Source organism: Morone saxatilis, unplaced genomic scaffold, assembly GCF_004916995.1.
Source record: "Morone saxatilis isolate NCDOM2014 unplaced genomic scaffold, NCSU_SB_2.0 Contig1, whole genome shotgun sequence".
Taxonomy (NCBI): Eukaryota; Metazoa; Chordata; class Actinopteri; family Moronidae; genus Morone; species Morone saxatilis.
In genome coordinates, this window is record NW_023339651.1 from 5,129,372 (window position 1) to 5,147,024 (window position 17,653).

Here is a 17,653-nt window from a genome sequence, read left to right on the forward strand (position 1 = left end):
AATACTTTCGCAAGGCACTGTACGATCAGTCAATTAGTGCTGCTTGGTATCTTGACTGATGCTCCGAGTCCCACTTCTCGCAGTACTGTCACCTCAATATAACACCCCAATCACATTATTAAAACATCACTATCACAATGCTATCACATTCATGTCAGACAAACGCTTTACACCTATGTTCCAGCTAATAAAGTGTTAGAAAAAACAAGTAAACTAAAGTGTTAAAGTAAAGCTCATCATGGTTTTATATACATAACAAAAACAGGAGCAACCAGTTTTCATCCTTATCTTATGAGTTGAGTGTTTCTTGCATTGATCACTGTAGTTTTCAGTAAATCAGATCCTTGTACCGTGTGTAATAGAGAGGTATGTTTGTAGATTTGTCACAGCAGTCTGTCACTGCTGTGTTTTTAGTAAACCTTATGGTGGTGCAAGATGACAACCAAGTAGATGTTAGGCTTCATCCTCTGTTGACCATGAATGTCTGTATAAAATTTCAAGGCAACCTTTTTATTAGTTGTTGGGATAGTTCAGCCCAGAACAACGTGGTGGACCAACCGATCGTCATTGCCATCACTTGAACCCAAACTGCTAGCATAGCTGAAAACTTCACTTAACTTATTTGAAAAATAAAACGTTGTTCAGATTTTTATGAATGCTGAGAGTCTACAGAATTTCCTTTGAAGCATTAAATTGCTCCTCCTGCTTTTCACTTTTGCAAAGTAATTACACCAGGTCTTTTCTGAATCTGACAGGGGGCTTGGGAGAGCAGTGTAAGGATTTAATGTTCTGTTAAAAAAATCTTTTAACAAAAAACATTAATACCAGTAATTATTGAAAATTGCTTCTGGAGTACTCACTGGTAACAGCCAAGTATGTGTTGGTCTGAACTTCTCCTGCCCTATTTCTGGCGAAACACTGGAACATTCCGGTGTCATCGGGCAGGAGGCCGTTGACCTGCAGGCTGCCTCCCACCAGCACCCTGTACCTGGGGGTCTTCACTGGGTCAATGGGCAAAGCATCCTTGTACCACACAATGTCTGGCTGGGGCACTCCTGCAGAGGGTGAGTGAGGGTGGGGTTTATTGCATTTTTCAGCATAAAATCACAAACAATTGTTGAAATAATGAATTCTCTAACATGGATTACTTAACCAGTCCCTGCAGGATTATGTAGGCTTCTTTGAGGATTGTTGCAGCCTAAAATGCCTGATCTCATTGCAGCTTTTCTAAAGAATTGCAATGCATGTTGCTTTGTTTTAGCCATTTTCTTTGCAAAGAAATTGCAAGAGAAAGCGGAAATTGCAAAAATAATTCCTCAAAAATCTAATGTTTGTTGCAGTGGGAATAAAATCCCTAGCATTTTAGTGACTTATGGCTCAACGTTTTGCGTGGGATGATTGATCAAATTTGCGAAGATAGCACCGAATGCACAGGGATTTATTAAATGTGCATTAATTGCAACATCGCAACTTCCTGGAGGGACTGAAATATGCTCTGACATTCTTGTACTAAAATGCCCGCACTTTCATACACATACACACACACTGCTCACCTCGTGCCTGACAGGGAATGTCCACCACCTTCTCCATCTCAGCTGTGATGTGTTTCTCTGGTTCCTTTATAAACTGTGGTGGTTCTGGGGGACATAGTAAAAGGGGAAAGACAGGATGAAAAAATCCTAAAATAAGAAGCAAGATCACAAACCTGGAGCTGTAATCATCACAGTTCACAAAAAGTGAATTAGTGATCAGATCAGATTAGATCGTAAAAATAACACAATGGATCACACTAGGAGAAAGTACTGCGGTGTTAGTATGTTTTTTGCTTTAAAATATATAACTCATGGGTGCAAACTACTCGTAACATAGCCGAAAATAACTTGATTATACAGTAATTTGATTCAAGAAAGCAGTAATTGGTATTCTGTAATGGTTTTAAATGAATCCTTCAAACTCGGAGGAAAGGCTCAGTTAGCTGTATCAAGGGAAAAGTTCATCACACCTTGTCCTTTGAATCACATCACAACATTGAAAACATCAAAGTGTTTCAGCCTGATGGAATGAAAGTGACTCGAGCAATGTTATATTAAACAGTTTCTTGAGGCCAACCATAAGCTTTCTCTCTTTTAAATCAATAGCACTTTCCCTACACTGCCTCATGACTTCACAGTTATGCCTTTGCCAGATTCACACAGTGTGACTAGTAATATTTATATGAAATTCATTCCAACTCCTTTCTTTGAACTTGCAAATGTAAATGCTACGTTTACTCCCACACATTTGCCTGATGTATGCACTGCAGATAAATAAAGAATTATGTTCTTTTTATTTAGGTTACCATGTTGATATGAAAGCACATACAGCAATTACGCATTATAGACGACATTGTCTCTTTAATAAAAAGGTCAAACTAAAATTATGGCGAAGCTTAAAGAGAAATGACAGAGAGGGAAAAGAAACGTTAAGGAAAAATGCTCCAAATTCTGGAATTATGAAACAATACATGCTATAAAAAAGGCAAAAAACCCAAACATTGAGATAAGTGCTGCAAATATCAAAACCCAAACAATGGGGGGAAGGAATGATGAACCTATTTTGACTTGGCAGCAGCAAATATACAGAAGCTTTCCCATCAAGGCTCATTTGGATGTGGATTTTGAGCACATTTCCTTCATTTTTGTCTTACACTCTTATACGTTTTTTTTCCTCAGGGAGCACTGTAAAAAAAAATTACTTGTAACGCAGTGCCTGATTAAACCTGCATGGACTTGTGATAGCTAGACATTCACATGAATATCTGTGAATGATGGTTTAATTTTTCTAAATACTAAAAAAAGGAGTGTTAACAAGTAGAAAAGAAAGCCATTATCACCCACAAATTTTAATGTTTAAGGAAAGGTGTCAACAGTCCTGCTTCAAGTGATGAAACTGGAAAAAAAAATAGAAACAGACAAGAGTGTATTTCATTTTATAATTCTTACCAAGTACATGCAGATATGCTCCAGCACTGACTGAGGGCACGCTGCTGCTGCGGAGAATGGCCTCGCACTCGTAATAGCCAGCATCGCTCACCACGGGACTGAGAATGGTCAGTCTGCGGTTGAAGTCGCTTAAACCGCTGGTCACCAACACACCGTTCTTACGCCACGAGATACTCAGCTTGATAAGAGGCCTACGGGGTGAAAAGAAGAGTTTTACATGTGCTCTCATCTCACTGTTCCCATGACGATTTATTTTTATTGTGCTTGAAATAATATGCTAGAATATTGGGTATTGAATACCAGAAAATGATCTGTTTATAGGCTGAGATGATGCCAAGTGTTCTCAATTCAAACTGACTATTTCATGAGTCAAGGGATGTCATTAGTGGAGTAGTCTGCTTTGTTACTGCATATTCCAACATAAAAGAACACTTGTGTCTGCAAACTACATTGAATCAACCAGCATTATCATTCTGCACGCATAGAGATAGAATTTGACCAATAAATTACTTATAAAGATGGGTATTTGTGTTGTGTATTTTATTATTGCTTTATTCTGGTACAATGGACACTAAAATGTGAGAATTACAAACAAACTACTATCAGCATTCAAGGTTTTCTAATTTATACTAATTTGGAACATGTAACTTAAGTGTATACACGATGCATTAAAGGGTAATTTTACCCAAAATACAAAATCTTATTTGCCTAGGCATCTGTCTCTACCCATACACACAGACATGGTGCTTGCAGCAATATATAAACTTGGATGTCAGTCACTGCTAATCTACAGAAAATGCTGCTATTTTCCTGTTCTGGATTATCCTCAATGATTTGAGTGAACTGGCCCTTTAACAAGCTGATAAAGATAGATCTGCATTTCCAGGATGTTTACCTAGCGTTGGCCACACACTCCATTGTGACCTCCGAGGTGCCTGTAACCACGCTAGTGTTCCTGGGAGGGATGATGATGGTGGGGGCAATGGGGTCTGCTGGACCTCCAACATCTAGACAGACAGATTGACAGACACACATGCATGGAGTGGTTAAGTAGAGAGCAATAAGCTTGATAGATAAATAGAACTAGATATAGTGGGGTTCTCTGGATGGTAGTGTCCTATGTTTCATTTCCACCCAGTGCACGCTGTGGGCCCTCATTGACGTGACATATTGAAAATGACCAGTGCATACACTGTATCCAAGTTCTGACAGAGAGATGGGCCGGATAGGACATGACAGTGCACTGACTGTGTATAATAAGATGTCTGCTGGAGAACCAGAAACAGGGATAGAAAAATACTGCCTGACAAACATGAAGCTAAAGGGTGCATAGGCTGTGGTATGTGTGTGTGTGTGTGTGTGTTTGTGTGCATGCATACACAGATATTTTCATATGTGCATAAAACTCTGCAAACACAAACTAGTTTAAGTCTATGTGTGTGTGTGTGTTGTGAGCATCAGAGACAGACAGCCCATGGCAGTGAGAGCACAGTGCGTGTGTGTGCTGCTCGAGATGTGTCATGTCTGTGATAAACTCACACTGATCCGTCAATCCCATCAAGCCCTGGGAGTGTGCTCGTGGCTGCACATGTCAGATGTAGCTACAGGGGCTGTCATGGCTCAATCTTACCAATATTGGGTCATTAGATGCTGTATACGGGCCATGTGTGCACCCATAAACACACACACACACACACACACACACACACACCTTAAACAAGATCAAGGTTTGACTGCTCGCCACCGGGAAAACGCTGATACATTTCAACTGGACAAACCTAAGTTGATAAAATTATCTGCATACTTAAAGGAATAGTTCAAAATTTGAGATATTACACTTATTTGCTGTAAGATCAAAATATTGACATAGATCTGATGTATGTATGTTAAATATGGAGCTGGGGTCAGGACATTGTTAGCCTAGCTTAGCATAGTCAAGGCGAGGTGGAAACAGCCAGCCAGGCTCTGTCTAAAGTGATAAAATATGTTAAACAACAATAACATTAATTATTTACATAATTTATATAAGGCTGCCTGAGTACTTTTGGACACAGTCAGGTTAGCTGTTCCCCACTCCCTCCAGTCGTTATGCTAAGCTAGGCTAAGTCTGTACAGCTCTGTAATTAATGCACAGTAAGGAGATTGATATTAATATTCTCATGTCACGCAAATATGCTTATGCCCCAAAATGTTCAAGTATTTCTTTTAAAATCTGCTGAAACAATGTCAGTGACAAAACAGCCTTATTTCTTGTTCTTGCTGAAGTTCCTAAACTTCATCCAGTGAATGGAAACTGTAACATGAGCAACACCAGTCTCCTCAGAGTTCTCCTTGACCTTCGCTCTCGCCAAGTCTTAGGCAAGCACTGTCGGAGCCAGGAAAGCTCATGGGAAATGCATTGTCAGTAGCGTCGCTGCAGGAACAGCTGCTGTAGCAGATACTGACTGATACACATGCACATGCGCTAAAAAACACAAGCACTCGCTCAAACACACACAACTCTCAGTGTTGGCTCTCCAAGCAGCCTGTACATTAGTGCGTGTGTGTGTTTGTGTGTGCAGGTGTGGCGCATATGTGGAACGTTCTTGTAAATGCATCGCATGATTCCCTGAGACCTGCCAAGTTGAGACCTCCCGCTACGCTCTCTATCTAACCTGAACCAGAGTGTGTGTGTGAGTCCGTGTGTGTTCTAGCACTAGTATAATCAACTCTGCCACTGTTCTCCATATGTGCCACAGGGTATTTCTGCTCCCTTGTGTTGTCAACTGTAATATCTTCCCCACACCCTCCTCATTCACTTCCATACTGAACTTCAGTCTACCATGTCATAAGATGCTGTCTGTTAGGTTTCCTCTTATATTGCACTCTGCTGAGCTGAAGCCAACTGAATTGGTTGATTTGTGTATCTTGTGTTTTTTGTTGTTGTGGGGCCTAAGGATGCTGGTGAATATTAAGAACTTCTTGGCAGTAGAACAGTGTGTCTGTGTTCCTGTCCCCGTAGCTTTCTCTTCCTGTGTGTGCACATCTGCAATATGGGTAAATATGGCTACGGACACACTTCACTGCAATGAAATGAAATCTGATCATAAAAGTTGAGCTTCTTAGACGTCGCACAGTGGTGGATTTAATCCTTTACTTGAGTAAAAGTATTAAAAAAAACAATGTAAAAATACTCCATTACAAGTAAAAAATCTGCATACAAAATACATTCTTAGATGAAAATGAGCTAAATATACTTACGTTTTTAAAATACGATGCAATGTTATACATTAAGCACAGTATTTGAGTAGGAGCTGAATGCGCTTAGTTGCTTTCCACAATTGGTATTGTAAGATCTTACAGTGTATCTGCACCTGTCACCTGTTCTGGCATAAATGGTCGATGACAGCGTGTGTGAGCACAGTCTGTGGTTACTCACTCTCTACTGACAAAGTGATGGGCTGGCTGGTCTTGTTCTCTCCATTCTTGTCATTCACCGCTTGGACGTAGTAGCGCCCGGCATCCGGTGCCACCGTGGACAGGATAACCAGCGTGTTGTCCAGGGTGATGGCACTGAGGAGGGAACCAAGACAAATAAGAGCATTAATGGGGATACTTGTAAGGAATCTAACAAGACGGAGAAAACGCTTTTCTCTTTCGAAATCAAAAAGTTCAGAGAAAGCTTCTTAGACAAAACAATATATTTCAGCCTTCAAAGGTAGCGTTTCATTGCTTAATTAGAGCTAAACATGTTTGTCTGGCTGTGTGTCCACACTTACTCCCACGGCTGAAAAGGGCATTAAACATTTTAACATTTTAATTACACTGCTCAAGCCGCATTAGGTATATCGATTTACAATGTGTAAACAATGTGTTGGTGCTGACTGAGCAAGGCAGAAATATTGACAGCCTCCCTTGTTCATACTTCTCCTTATGGTCCGTTCTGAAATACGATAGCCCTGCGTAATAACCCAGAGCTTTTAATTGGCTATTTGTACCCCTCTGCTTCCTGTGGCCTGCGTTTTGGCAGCCAACCACTTTTGGCAGAAAACAATAGCGTCTTCCTTGTCGGCTGCTGAAATGATGCCTGAATAAATAAACACATCCATTTTTTCAGCAGGTGTCCTATAGGGACTAATACCTGATGCCTTGTTGTTTCTATCAAGTGCTCTTTCGTCAATGTAGCAAACAGTGGGGGAGAAGCCCTCCTCCCTCCTCTCTGCCGCCTGATGTTACAGCCCCCTGACTATGTTTACAATCAATATTTTCTTATTATCGGGGCCTGTTCAACAATGTGGAGGTAGATAGCCCGTTCCAACTGGGTGCCTTCCTCCACATATATCTTTTTCTCTGGCCTTATCCCTCCATCTAGTCCATCTGTGCAACTCCGCCTCTCTCCTTCACTCCATCCATTCCACCGGAAGCTGAATGTGGTCATGTGTAGAAGCCATATTTTAGCTTTATCGGCCCTGACAGACACACAACTACCAAACATTTGTGACACACCTGAAGACTCAACACAATTACACACTAAAGTGTAAATCCCTCACATCGGGAAACAAAAGAGAGTGTCAATCACACACCGATTAGAAAGCTTAGTCTTTCAGAAAATTACTACTGTCAGAGAAACAAATCAATATCATTCAAATGGTTGTGGCTCCGGCCCACCTCCTGTTCTCCGTGACATTTCTGTTAGATTTTCTCTTTGATGTTTTCTTTAAAGTTCCCACAGCTATTGGCAGGGCTAAATCTGGAACAACTATCTAAGTAATCAATACCAAACAAAAAAATCTTTGTTCCCCTTCAACTAATGGCTTCTTCTATAGAAGTATTCTGGCTGTTGCACACGAGTGTAAAAGCTAAAACCCCCATTGTGTAAATTTCTTAGCCATACTCCTGTTTCACAGCTGACCTCCTCTTTCTCGCCACCTCCAATCTAACCCACTCAACTCCTCCATTCACTCCTTCCTTCATGCTGGTCTTCAGCTCATCAGTGGGGGATCTGAGTGCCTGCTGTGCCTTATCAAGGGAGCAACAGAACTGATGAGAAACTGAGAGAAGAAAAATTTCAAATACTGTAGGGAAAGAAAATTATGTACAGGCGCGCACGCATAAACATTCTCAAACTCTCGCTGTAGCTCCAGAGAGGCATGCAGGAAAAGCAAAGAGAGTGATGCTCTGTGTATGCTGCATATAGCTACCTCTGCTGTTAGCATTTACAGGTATTTCAGTGTGATGACGTATGAGATCCATCTCCAGACTGATTTATTGGCAAATATCTCAAAGCCACTGAGCTCATTTGGGATTCCCCGTGCATGCTGAGACTGAAAACAGTCTTCCTAAAGGGGCTGGCAGGCCTCAATGGCTGCAGCTTATGATCTGCGGTAAATATTTAATGCAAGCTCGCTGGAGCGGTGACATCCTGGACGTACAGCCATGAATTATGGATCCCTTTAGGGATGTGGCCAGAAAGGAAGTGTCCAAAGCGCTGAATAAATCCCAGGTGACTTACTAGGACCTTTCTAAAACGGGGACACAATCCAGGGCTTAACATACCTGTCGCTTAAGAAACTCTTGAAGATGAATAAACAGGGTAGTGGTGCTAAGTTATAGGAGGCAGAGCTGTATATGACCTGGAGGAGACTGTCTGTTGTCCCAGTGATAATGTCAAGCAATGTACGAGGTGATCTTACAAGCTTTTTTTCCTCAATTTCTTTTTCCTCAAAAAAACACTCACTACTCAATAACCCCTGTCCAAGTACCTGCCAAAATAAGTTTCAAATAATATTTCACCATCATCCACAACAAGATTTCCGGATTTCATCGTTGTTAGTGAAAGCAGGAGAAAATGTTTTTTCCCCGGCTATTTGATTTTAATGTGCTCCCCTGCTGATCATTCTCTTTCCTCCGCCTGTAATCAGGGGTGCTGCAGTGGGGGTCAAACAAAACTTTGTAACACAGCGTGTTCAGCAGATCTAACCGCTCCCTGTGCTCGCAAAGGCCTCAGGGATCAAAGACCACATGATGCTGGAAGAAATTAAAAGTAAGCCAATTATCCTGAATGGCTTTACGGGAGCAGGGAGAGGGAGATAAGAATTTGGTTAAACGAGGTAATGAAATTGTTCATTTTTTGACCGGCTTCATGAGGTAATATCTTGTTTTAGCATGTTGCTTATTTTTTATCTTTCTCATTCTCTCTCTGAATGCATTTCGGTCATCCTTATTCAACTCCCCAGTCTCTCAGTGGTGTGTGAGCAGCTGTCTGAGGCTTGCTTGTAACGATGGCTTACCACGTATCCGGCACGGTGCAGGGATTTATCAAGCCACAGAGCTGAGAAATTTGGACAAATCAGATATGTGTGAACATGCCTCTGTGTCTGTCTGTTTTTTGTGTTTATTCCTGCATCTTTGAATGCCTTTTCCTTTTATTCCAAGCCAATTTCCTTTTCCATTATTATTCTCTAGAAAGAGCTGCGGTCCACAAGAGAACCTGGCAGCCTGGACAGCTGCTCAGAAACATCTTGGCCAACTTTGCAGCTTTATGTGCAACCCCGGTTTTGCTTTGCCGTATTAGACTCATATGTAATTACTTTCTTGCGGATCAATTTATTTATGTTTAGCATCAAGGGTGGCTTTTCAATGACTGCCAGCTTTATAATGATTCTGTAGCACTGTAATCAATATTAATGATGAGGATTTCTGTTTGATTGGAATAGAGTGATGGAAGTTTAAATGTTTTATTTGCTACTGCTTCCCTTCTGTAATTTCCATTATTACTAATAAATTACATTACAGGGAAATGAAATAAACAATGATCCTGGGTTTCTCTATTTAATTAAGAACACGTCGTCCCTGGACTCTGTGTTTTGAATAACTATAGCTTAAGAGCACATCTTTGTATTTTGTTCAGCCACTGAATGTGTCAGTCTGTATGCATAACTTATCGTGTTAATCCAGTACTGACACAGTGTGACAGGGCTGTGCCTGTTCTAACACACACACACACACACTCAGGAGTGTTTTGGCGTCTGTCGTGGCTGTCCCTCTCCGCTGGGCCATGAGGGGCCTAACCTCGCTCCACAGCCTCAGACCTCCATTACATGCAGACAAATGGCCCTGGTCGGCTGATGGCCTCCCCCAGGAGAGGGAGAGGGGTCGACAGGATCAAGCAGCTCACATGGCTGGCTAAGGTATGAGTCAAACTACAGCAAGTAGACAGACGAAGGCGAAAGAAAGCTCGAGAGAGAAAGGAGAGTGAGAGTGAGCAGCAGGCTGCATGCCCTACTGCTCAACAGGCCTGTGATGAAAAAGCCACAGCTCCTGGGGATGGAGAGATGGAGGAGTGGGAGAGATGAGAAGAGGTAAGGGAGTGTTGCTCATGAAAACAGCCACTTGTTTTCTCACCGGGGGCATGAACTAGAGATTTGTGGCTCACTGTTAGCTTTCTGGCTCCCTGTGGCTCGCGGTTCGTTGAGTGTTCAAAAAACCAACCTCAGTGAAGAAAAGAAAAAAGGATGTCCCAAATACAATGCAAGGTCAAAAAGTGACACATAAATGAACTCGGGGCAAATTCTGATCTGTCTTGATCTGCTGAGTAACCGTGTCTACGAACCCAAACACTACGCCTAAATTCTTCCAGCATCTGAATTCAGTGATATATCTATAGTATCACCAGGGCTAAAAAGATCAACAGAAGATTGATTGGCAATTATTTTGATAATCAATTAATCATTTCAGTCAAGTGCCAAACATCTGCCAGTTCCAGCTTCTCTAGTGTGAAGCGTTGCAGATTTTCTATGTTTAATATAAATTGAATATTTTTGGGGTTTGGACTGTTGGCCACACAAATGCAGACATTTTATAGACAAAACAATTAAAGAATGAATCAAGAAAATAATTGGCAGCTTAATCAATAATTAAAGTAATTGTGAGTTGCAGCATCTTCACATCCATGGATATATATAAGACAAGGACATGTAAAAATTGGTTAATACGTCATGTAATGAAATTGCCAATACAATATCTGGATTTTGGTACAGATCATCATCACGATGTGTAGATTTATTAAGAAAAAAATGTATTGTATAACTGTAACTTTTTATAGCTGTTGTATCTAAAGTTTGGCGGATTTTGTCTATAATTGTATACTGAATATATTTGAGTTTTGGACTGTTGGTCCGACAAAACAAGCAATTTAAAATGCTCTGGGAAACGGCAAAGAACCAAAGGATAAATCAAGAAAATAATTAACAAAATCAATAATAGAATAATGACAACAAATCGTTGCAGCCCTAAATACATGGAATTATTTCCTGAATCCCTGTGCATGATGGTGTGTTGTTCTCTGTTGCTAAGAGTTGCTTCTTCTTGACCTCCATCCGTCCATTTTGCCTCGCAGATTGTTAGGTTCATGACTAATGCTGGGCAGTTGGTCACAGGGAAATGCAGAGGAAGGGCTTGGCTATTCACTGGCCCTTGTGACTAATGGGGAATCCATAGCAGACTGACAGGACCCTAGCATCACAGGCAGGGGCCATTAATTGATCAGTAGCTAAAGCAGATTACTCAAGGGAATTGCAATGTGTGTGTGTCAGGGATGTCCTCCCACTGACTCCTCCAGGTCAGTCTCCTCTGTGTTCTGTCTTAACAGACACCTCTACAAGGTTGTTTTCGGTGTAATGCAGATAAATCCATGCCCAAGTGTCAATGGAAAGTTTCTGGGAGAGAAAACCAGGTAGTGGGTAGTAAGTTGTTGTCAGAGGTGAAATAGTGAGAGGACAGGCTCCACCGCTATATCCAGACTCACCTTCCAGCCAGAAGCCCTACAATTCCTGGCAAATGTGTTTACTGAAGGAGCCTCTGATTATACACCACATTAAGTCTCCAAAATAACACAACAAATCACGCTAGCTGAATGGAAAAGACCCTGCCAAATGCATTCCCATTCAATAAGGGAAGAATAATGACTGTTAGTGCTAAATAAGTTCTTTTTCTCCTTGCATCCTGCTCTACATCACAACACAACAAAGACGTGAGGACTCAGGTCAAACCGATCCATTGCAAAGCAGCTAGACCAATACCAAGCTGCATATTCCAGCATTAAGTCAAACAAGGACACATTTTCTTGTACCCAGATATTGAAAAAGAAGAGCACAGCAAAGTGCCATCAGAGAGAAACATTACAATAAGTGAATACGCAAGTTTATGGATGTACTGTGAGAGACAGCACAGGAGTCTTTGCCTACGCCAAGAACAACAGCTGCAGAGGCCACATGGCAAAGAGAGAGCAGTCACTGTGGCACAGTGAGACGATGCCTTGCCAGGAGGAAACTGGCAGCAAGGAGCCAAAAATGCAGTATTCACTAAGTTTTTGTGGGTTTCCTTTACACATACAGGGCCTGGGTGGTGTGTTGTGTTCACATTGAGTTTACATGAATCCCTGACCCTTCCAATAACCTGTTCAATTTAGATTTCCATTCCAAATTGATGTTACAGTTTAAGAAACCTCTAATTAATTCACTTTCACTAATTCGTTTTCCTTTTTTTAGCTAGAAGCACAGTACAAAACCTAATGATATATATATATATAAATATTATATTCTGATTTCAGAAAACTGGATAAGCGTGGATAGTAATGTAATGATGATCAACAAGCTCAAATAAAAGGGAAAGTCTGAGTTCAGTGATGCAGATCATGAACTGTACTGTCGCTCTTATTTTCCATCACCCACAATCAGATGGGAAATCCAGCAGAGTTCAGGCAACAAGAAACCAAAATGTGTTCATTCTCAGGTAGAGGTAACTCAGATGTAACTCAAGGACACACCACATGATCAGAATCAGGATGGATACTCTTATGATAATGATGTAGGAATATGATTAAAACGAGGATAAGACAGAAGAATACTAATTTGCACGTAAACGTAGTCATTGTCATCCCTGCAGCCAAGCCGCTAAAAACCAAAAAACGTCTTCCCTGTTCCTTAAACAAACTCCCTAGGTATTTAAAGGATTTGCATTCCATAAATGGATTTGTTACTTGATTCAGATTTGAATTCTATCAAACCCTAATCCCAGTGTTTTTGGCAGCTCCAATAAAACCTACTGTATATTTTTACTCTACTTGTCATCAGATCACCTATGATGTATTTGCTGATTGTGCACTGGACCTTTTTTTAGATATATTTATTGCCTTTAATTAAAAAGTGACGGAGTGACAAGAAAGGGGAAAGAGAGAGGGGACAACAGGTAGCAAAGGCTATAGGTCAGAGTTGAACCCACGGCTGCTGCAAGCAAGGACTCAGTCCTAGCACAGCCAGCTTCACCTGGTGAGCAACCATGGCACCCAGAGTGTAATTTTCAATCTTCTTCCACCTTTCTACTGCAAAAATAAATCAGACAAGAGCAAGACAAGACAAGAACATGAGTCATAAAGCAGGATGGTGTCCTGCTCTATGACGCAATTTGAAGAAGCAACTGCCAGCGGGAAGCACTCACAGTGACACACAGTGAAGGCCAAACTAATCACAATGTGAATGTAAATACAATACGACAAAAGATATTGTTCAGGAACAACAGCCTGCAGTAAAGCGTACATTTTATGCATACAATTGTTAGTTAGATTGGTTGGAGGTGATTACTACAGTTATTCTAGGTATGGCTGTTGGTTCCCCTCTTCTCTATTGCTGAGGTGTGATTACGCAGAGCACAGAGAGAAGAAGCAAGACGAACCCCTGGGGAGCCTGCAAATTAAAGTTATCACACCTGAGGAGGGATAGCGGGAGCAGGGGACACTGAGGGGAAATAGAAAGAAAAGAGTAAAAAGCGCAGGGTGGGAAAGTGAGAAAGATTATAAATGAAAAAGAAAATGGTCACCATGGTTGTAGTCCATGGCATTTTCCCCCTCATCCTCTTCCTCCCTTCAATGCTATTCCACATTGCAACTCAGCCCATGGTGGAGCTTGAATACCTCACACAGATAGGGCTTGCAGATGGAACTATAGTCTCACACTGATTATAGCCATTATGCATAGAAACCATTGGGACAATACAGCTGGAAGTAACTCTGGAGAGCACTAGTCCTTGGAAAGAGCCTTCATCGAGGTAACATTTGGAGTTCACTGCAGAACACACTCTTTGGTGCTCCCTCAATCTCCCCCACTAGTGAGACTTTGATGCCTCTGCAGATTCAACGCTAGTGGCAGGAATCAAATTCAATTAAATGATTTTCAATAAAAAAGGCCGTCTGTTATCAACGGTACTCATTTGCACATAGTGACCTTGGTAGTGCGCGCAGCATTAGCATTCTCAGAGCTTGGGGGTAGGAAGCGAGGATGAAGAGAAGCAAAGTACACACAGTGGGTGGTCGATAATGGAGACAAAAGGAGTGTGATAGAGAGAGTGAGAGAGAGCGAGAGAGAGAGAGAGAGTGCGAGAGACCAACAGAAGATATAAATGAGACAATAAGAGAGAGAGAGGAGAGGGCGCTGAATGAGAAATGTGAAACTAATAAAGAGTTGAAATGAGTTAATGACAATAACCTCTTCAAATACCAACTAGTGGGAGCCTTAATACACACACACTGAGCTCCACATGTCACTGCTGTGTGGCCTTTTTCTAAACGACTTCTCAAAATGAATCCGGTTTTCTACAACAAGACAGAAAAAAAAAACTCGAAGTGACCGGCCTACCCACGGCCATCCGCAGCCTTCAGCTTCTCAGTCAGTCTGGGCGCTTGTCTCATTGTCATTCTAGGTCAGGGTATGATTACTGATGATGAGGAGCTGATAAGAAAGATTCACTCTAACCAAGGGCAAGGTCACCTCCCACTGCGAAGAAATGCAGATGTGATGAGATGTGGATAAGTGCCTTCTTAACACACACATGCACAGGTACACACTCAACAAGGTATTCCTCGCACACAAAGACAGGAACACAGTGAGCTGTATACATGAGTCTAGAGGTCTGAAGATGTACAGTATGTGGCCTAATGGGAGCTATAATATCAATATAGACATTGAGATTATTATTTTTTTAGACAATTCAGTCTATTACTAAAAGGGGAACTCTTTTGTACTGATTTTACACCCCAGTCTTGGGGAGAGATACTGCATATGTGAAAAACGTTACATAAACACAGAGAGAGCTGATATCTGATAAATTGTCACAACTACTTGGTTGAAGACTACACTTACCAGACTTCAGTAGCCCGCTCCTCATCTCTGCTCAATGCTAAATTAGCCACTACAAGCTGACACTCCAAATCATCAAAAAGGAGCGACAGTGGTCAAGTTGCATTGTGGGTGATGTAAGGACCAGGTTTTGACAAGGAAGAAGAATGAGTGGAACAAAAAAGACAATATTTCTAGCTCTGCTGCATCCACTTTTATCCTTTTGTTTTCATCACGAGTCTGACAATGTTATAGGAGTGAAAAGGTAAATAGGTGGAGTACTCTTTTAATAATATATAAACCTGAATATATCAATAAAATTCTGTTCATTTTTACAAAAACCGGCCATTGCTCCTATCTAGGGCCAAAGAGCAAATCAGAGCGAGAACTTTCCCAATCCACCTCTCCATTTACGCCCTTCTATTTTAAGTGAACAGAATGGGAAAGCAAAACAACAATCCCAGTTGTCAGAAGCTTCAGTGCTCACTAGCACCATCCGACACTGATGGTGCCGTACAAACATCACCGCTGCCGGCTGGCAAACATTGATGGGTGACCTCAGACACTCCTATTTTGAGACCAATATGAAGAGAGACAGACACATAGATAAGCTGAAATAAAAGTGGTTGGTTTAGGTTCGTTTTTTAAATAAAAATGAGGAACAAAGGGGCGAATTCATTTCACACAGTGCCAAAACTGCTTTGGTCTTGGGCCTTGTTCTGCAGGAGGAATTCAAACTCTCCTTAAGCCCAAATGTAGCAAGATGAATGACAAACGACAGGTAGGGACAGACACTCTCAAACTAAAGCAGTCAAAGACCCCCAGGAACAAACAGGGCACCAAAAGGTATCAAGGATCAAACACAAATATAAAGTAAAGAACAAAAAAGACTCCATGGAAAGAAAAGTTAAAAAAAGAAAAAGACTTACATGCGACTGCTGGGTGGAATCTTGCGTCCATCTCTGAACCAGGTGACTTGTGGCTGAGGGAAGCTGCGAATGCGTGGCGCCGGGACAACAGCGCCCTCTCCCTGTGAGACTGACTGGGTGCGTTCCCCCTCCTCAAAACTGCCCATAACTACAAGAAAGCAAACAAACAAAAGCAAAAAAACACAGGAGATAGTAAGAAAAGGAAAAGGGAAAGTTACAGCCACAAATTTCCCTTTCTTTCTTGCATCTGACTTTTGGTGCCCACAAAGCTTTTGCCATCTGCTTTCTTGTTCTGAAATGTTACATTGAGCCACTGTGATGGACAGCACAGTGTTGTTGCCATGGTATCCACAGTACATCAAGAAAGGCTAGAAGAAACCAAGGTGAAATGACTCACAGAGGGACACAGAGGGGACGCTAAATTGACTCATATTCATATTCTGCATCCTCCTGTGAGGACGCATCGAGGGCAATCAATCTTGATCACACTCTAAATGTGTGCATTACTCAACATAGTAGATGACCAGCGCATGCCGCTATTCTATTATCTCCTAATACATTTCATTTGTTACGGCGATTTTATTCCTCCCCTGCCTCATTATATCTTAAAAGCTGACAAAAATACTGCGCTAATATTCCTGCTCCACGCTCTGCCTACTCGTAAGTGAGATCTATGGGCAGGTTAGGAATTTTTGAAGGATATCACGTCGATCAGCCCTAACTTCAATTGTTGTTTCGATCTCAGCTGTGCAATTCTCTGATGCAATCATACTGGCTGATTCTGACTGTAAACCTTTATAGGACAGCAGTAACAAGCAGACTTTGTATTTTACTCCTCCAATGCTGTCTGAGAGAAAAGAGTGCAGACTTTGGTTTTGAAGAAGTGACAGCTGAATACCGTAACATCGTTGTTTTTTCCAGCTCTTTGAGTCTTCTTCAATTCAAGAGAAACAATAAAGAAAACTCTGCTGAAATCATTTGAGCATAACATCAAACACTTTATTAAGTTCTAACACAATTAAGAAATTATATCTTTGAAAAATGTAGCAATCAAGGTATGGCGCTTTGAACTGGGGATGTTGGAGTGGTTGTGCATCGATGGCAATCTTATTTTTCTCTCCCCCTAGTTCTCTTTCAAAGAGAATAAAAAAGGTAATCTGGCTTTGCGGTGCAGCTGTGGTGCTTAGCTTAAATGAAAATCTGGGAAGTGTGCAAATCCCGACTTTGATCTGCAGTTTCTGCGATGTGATGTCCTCCTCCCCTTCCCTAAACTCTAATGCCTCGGCATGTTTCCCTTTCTCCGAGGTGTGTCTCCGCAATCCTAATTGTGCTGCCTCAATGGAACTAGCTTGCAAAAGAGATCTCCCCATCTCTCCCATTCTATCTTTTTTTCCCTCTCTCCCTCCCCCTGTCTATCTCATCCATTTCTTCTGCAGGTGTCCTTAATTCTCCTTTTTACTTTGCCTCACGGCCCGTACCCCTTCATGAGCAACTGATGAGGGGGAAGAAGAGAATTATGGAAATGGGAAGAGGTGGGAATAAAGAGAAACAGAATAACAGTGGGGTGGAAGCCAAGAAATAAATAGAAAGCAGT

General features: G+C 41.5%; 1 protein-coding gene across 2 annotated transcripts in view; it reads right to left on the minus strand.

The window, feature by feature from the left end:
- Positions 1 to 17,653, minus strand: part of sdk2b (sidekick cell adhesion molecule 2b) — a 241,703-nt gene that overhangs the window by 43,892 nt on the left and 180,158 nt on the right. For both annotated transcript variants that reach the window (XM_035672191.1, XM_035672198.1), the window contains 6 exons: positions 16,060 to 16,207; positions 6,400 to 6,533; positions 3,877 to 3,988; positions 2,982 to 3,172; positions 1,554 to 1,637; positions 861 to 1,055 (listed from right to left, as the gene is read on the minus strand). In XM_035672191.1, the coding sequence (XP_035528084.1) occupies positions 861 to 1,055; positions 1,554 to 1,637; positions 2,982 to 3,172; positions 3,877 to 3,988; positions 6,400 to 6,533; positions 16,060 to 16,207 (864 nt within the window). The remainder of the gene's footprint in view (positions 1 to 860; positions 1,056 to 1,553; positions 1,638 to 2,981; positions 3,173 to 3,876; positions 3,989 to 6,399; positions 6,534 to 16,059; positions 16,208 to 17,653) is intronic.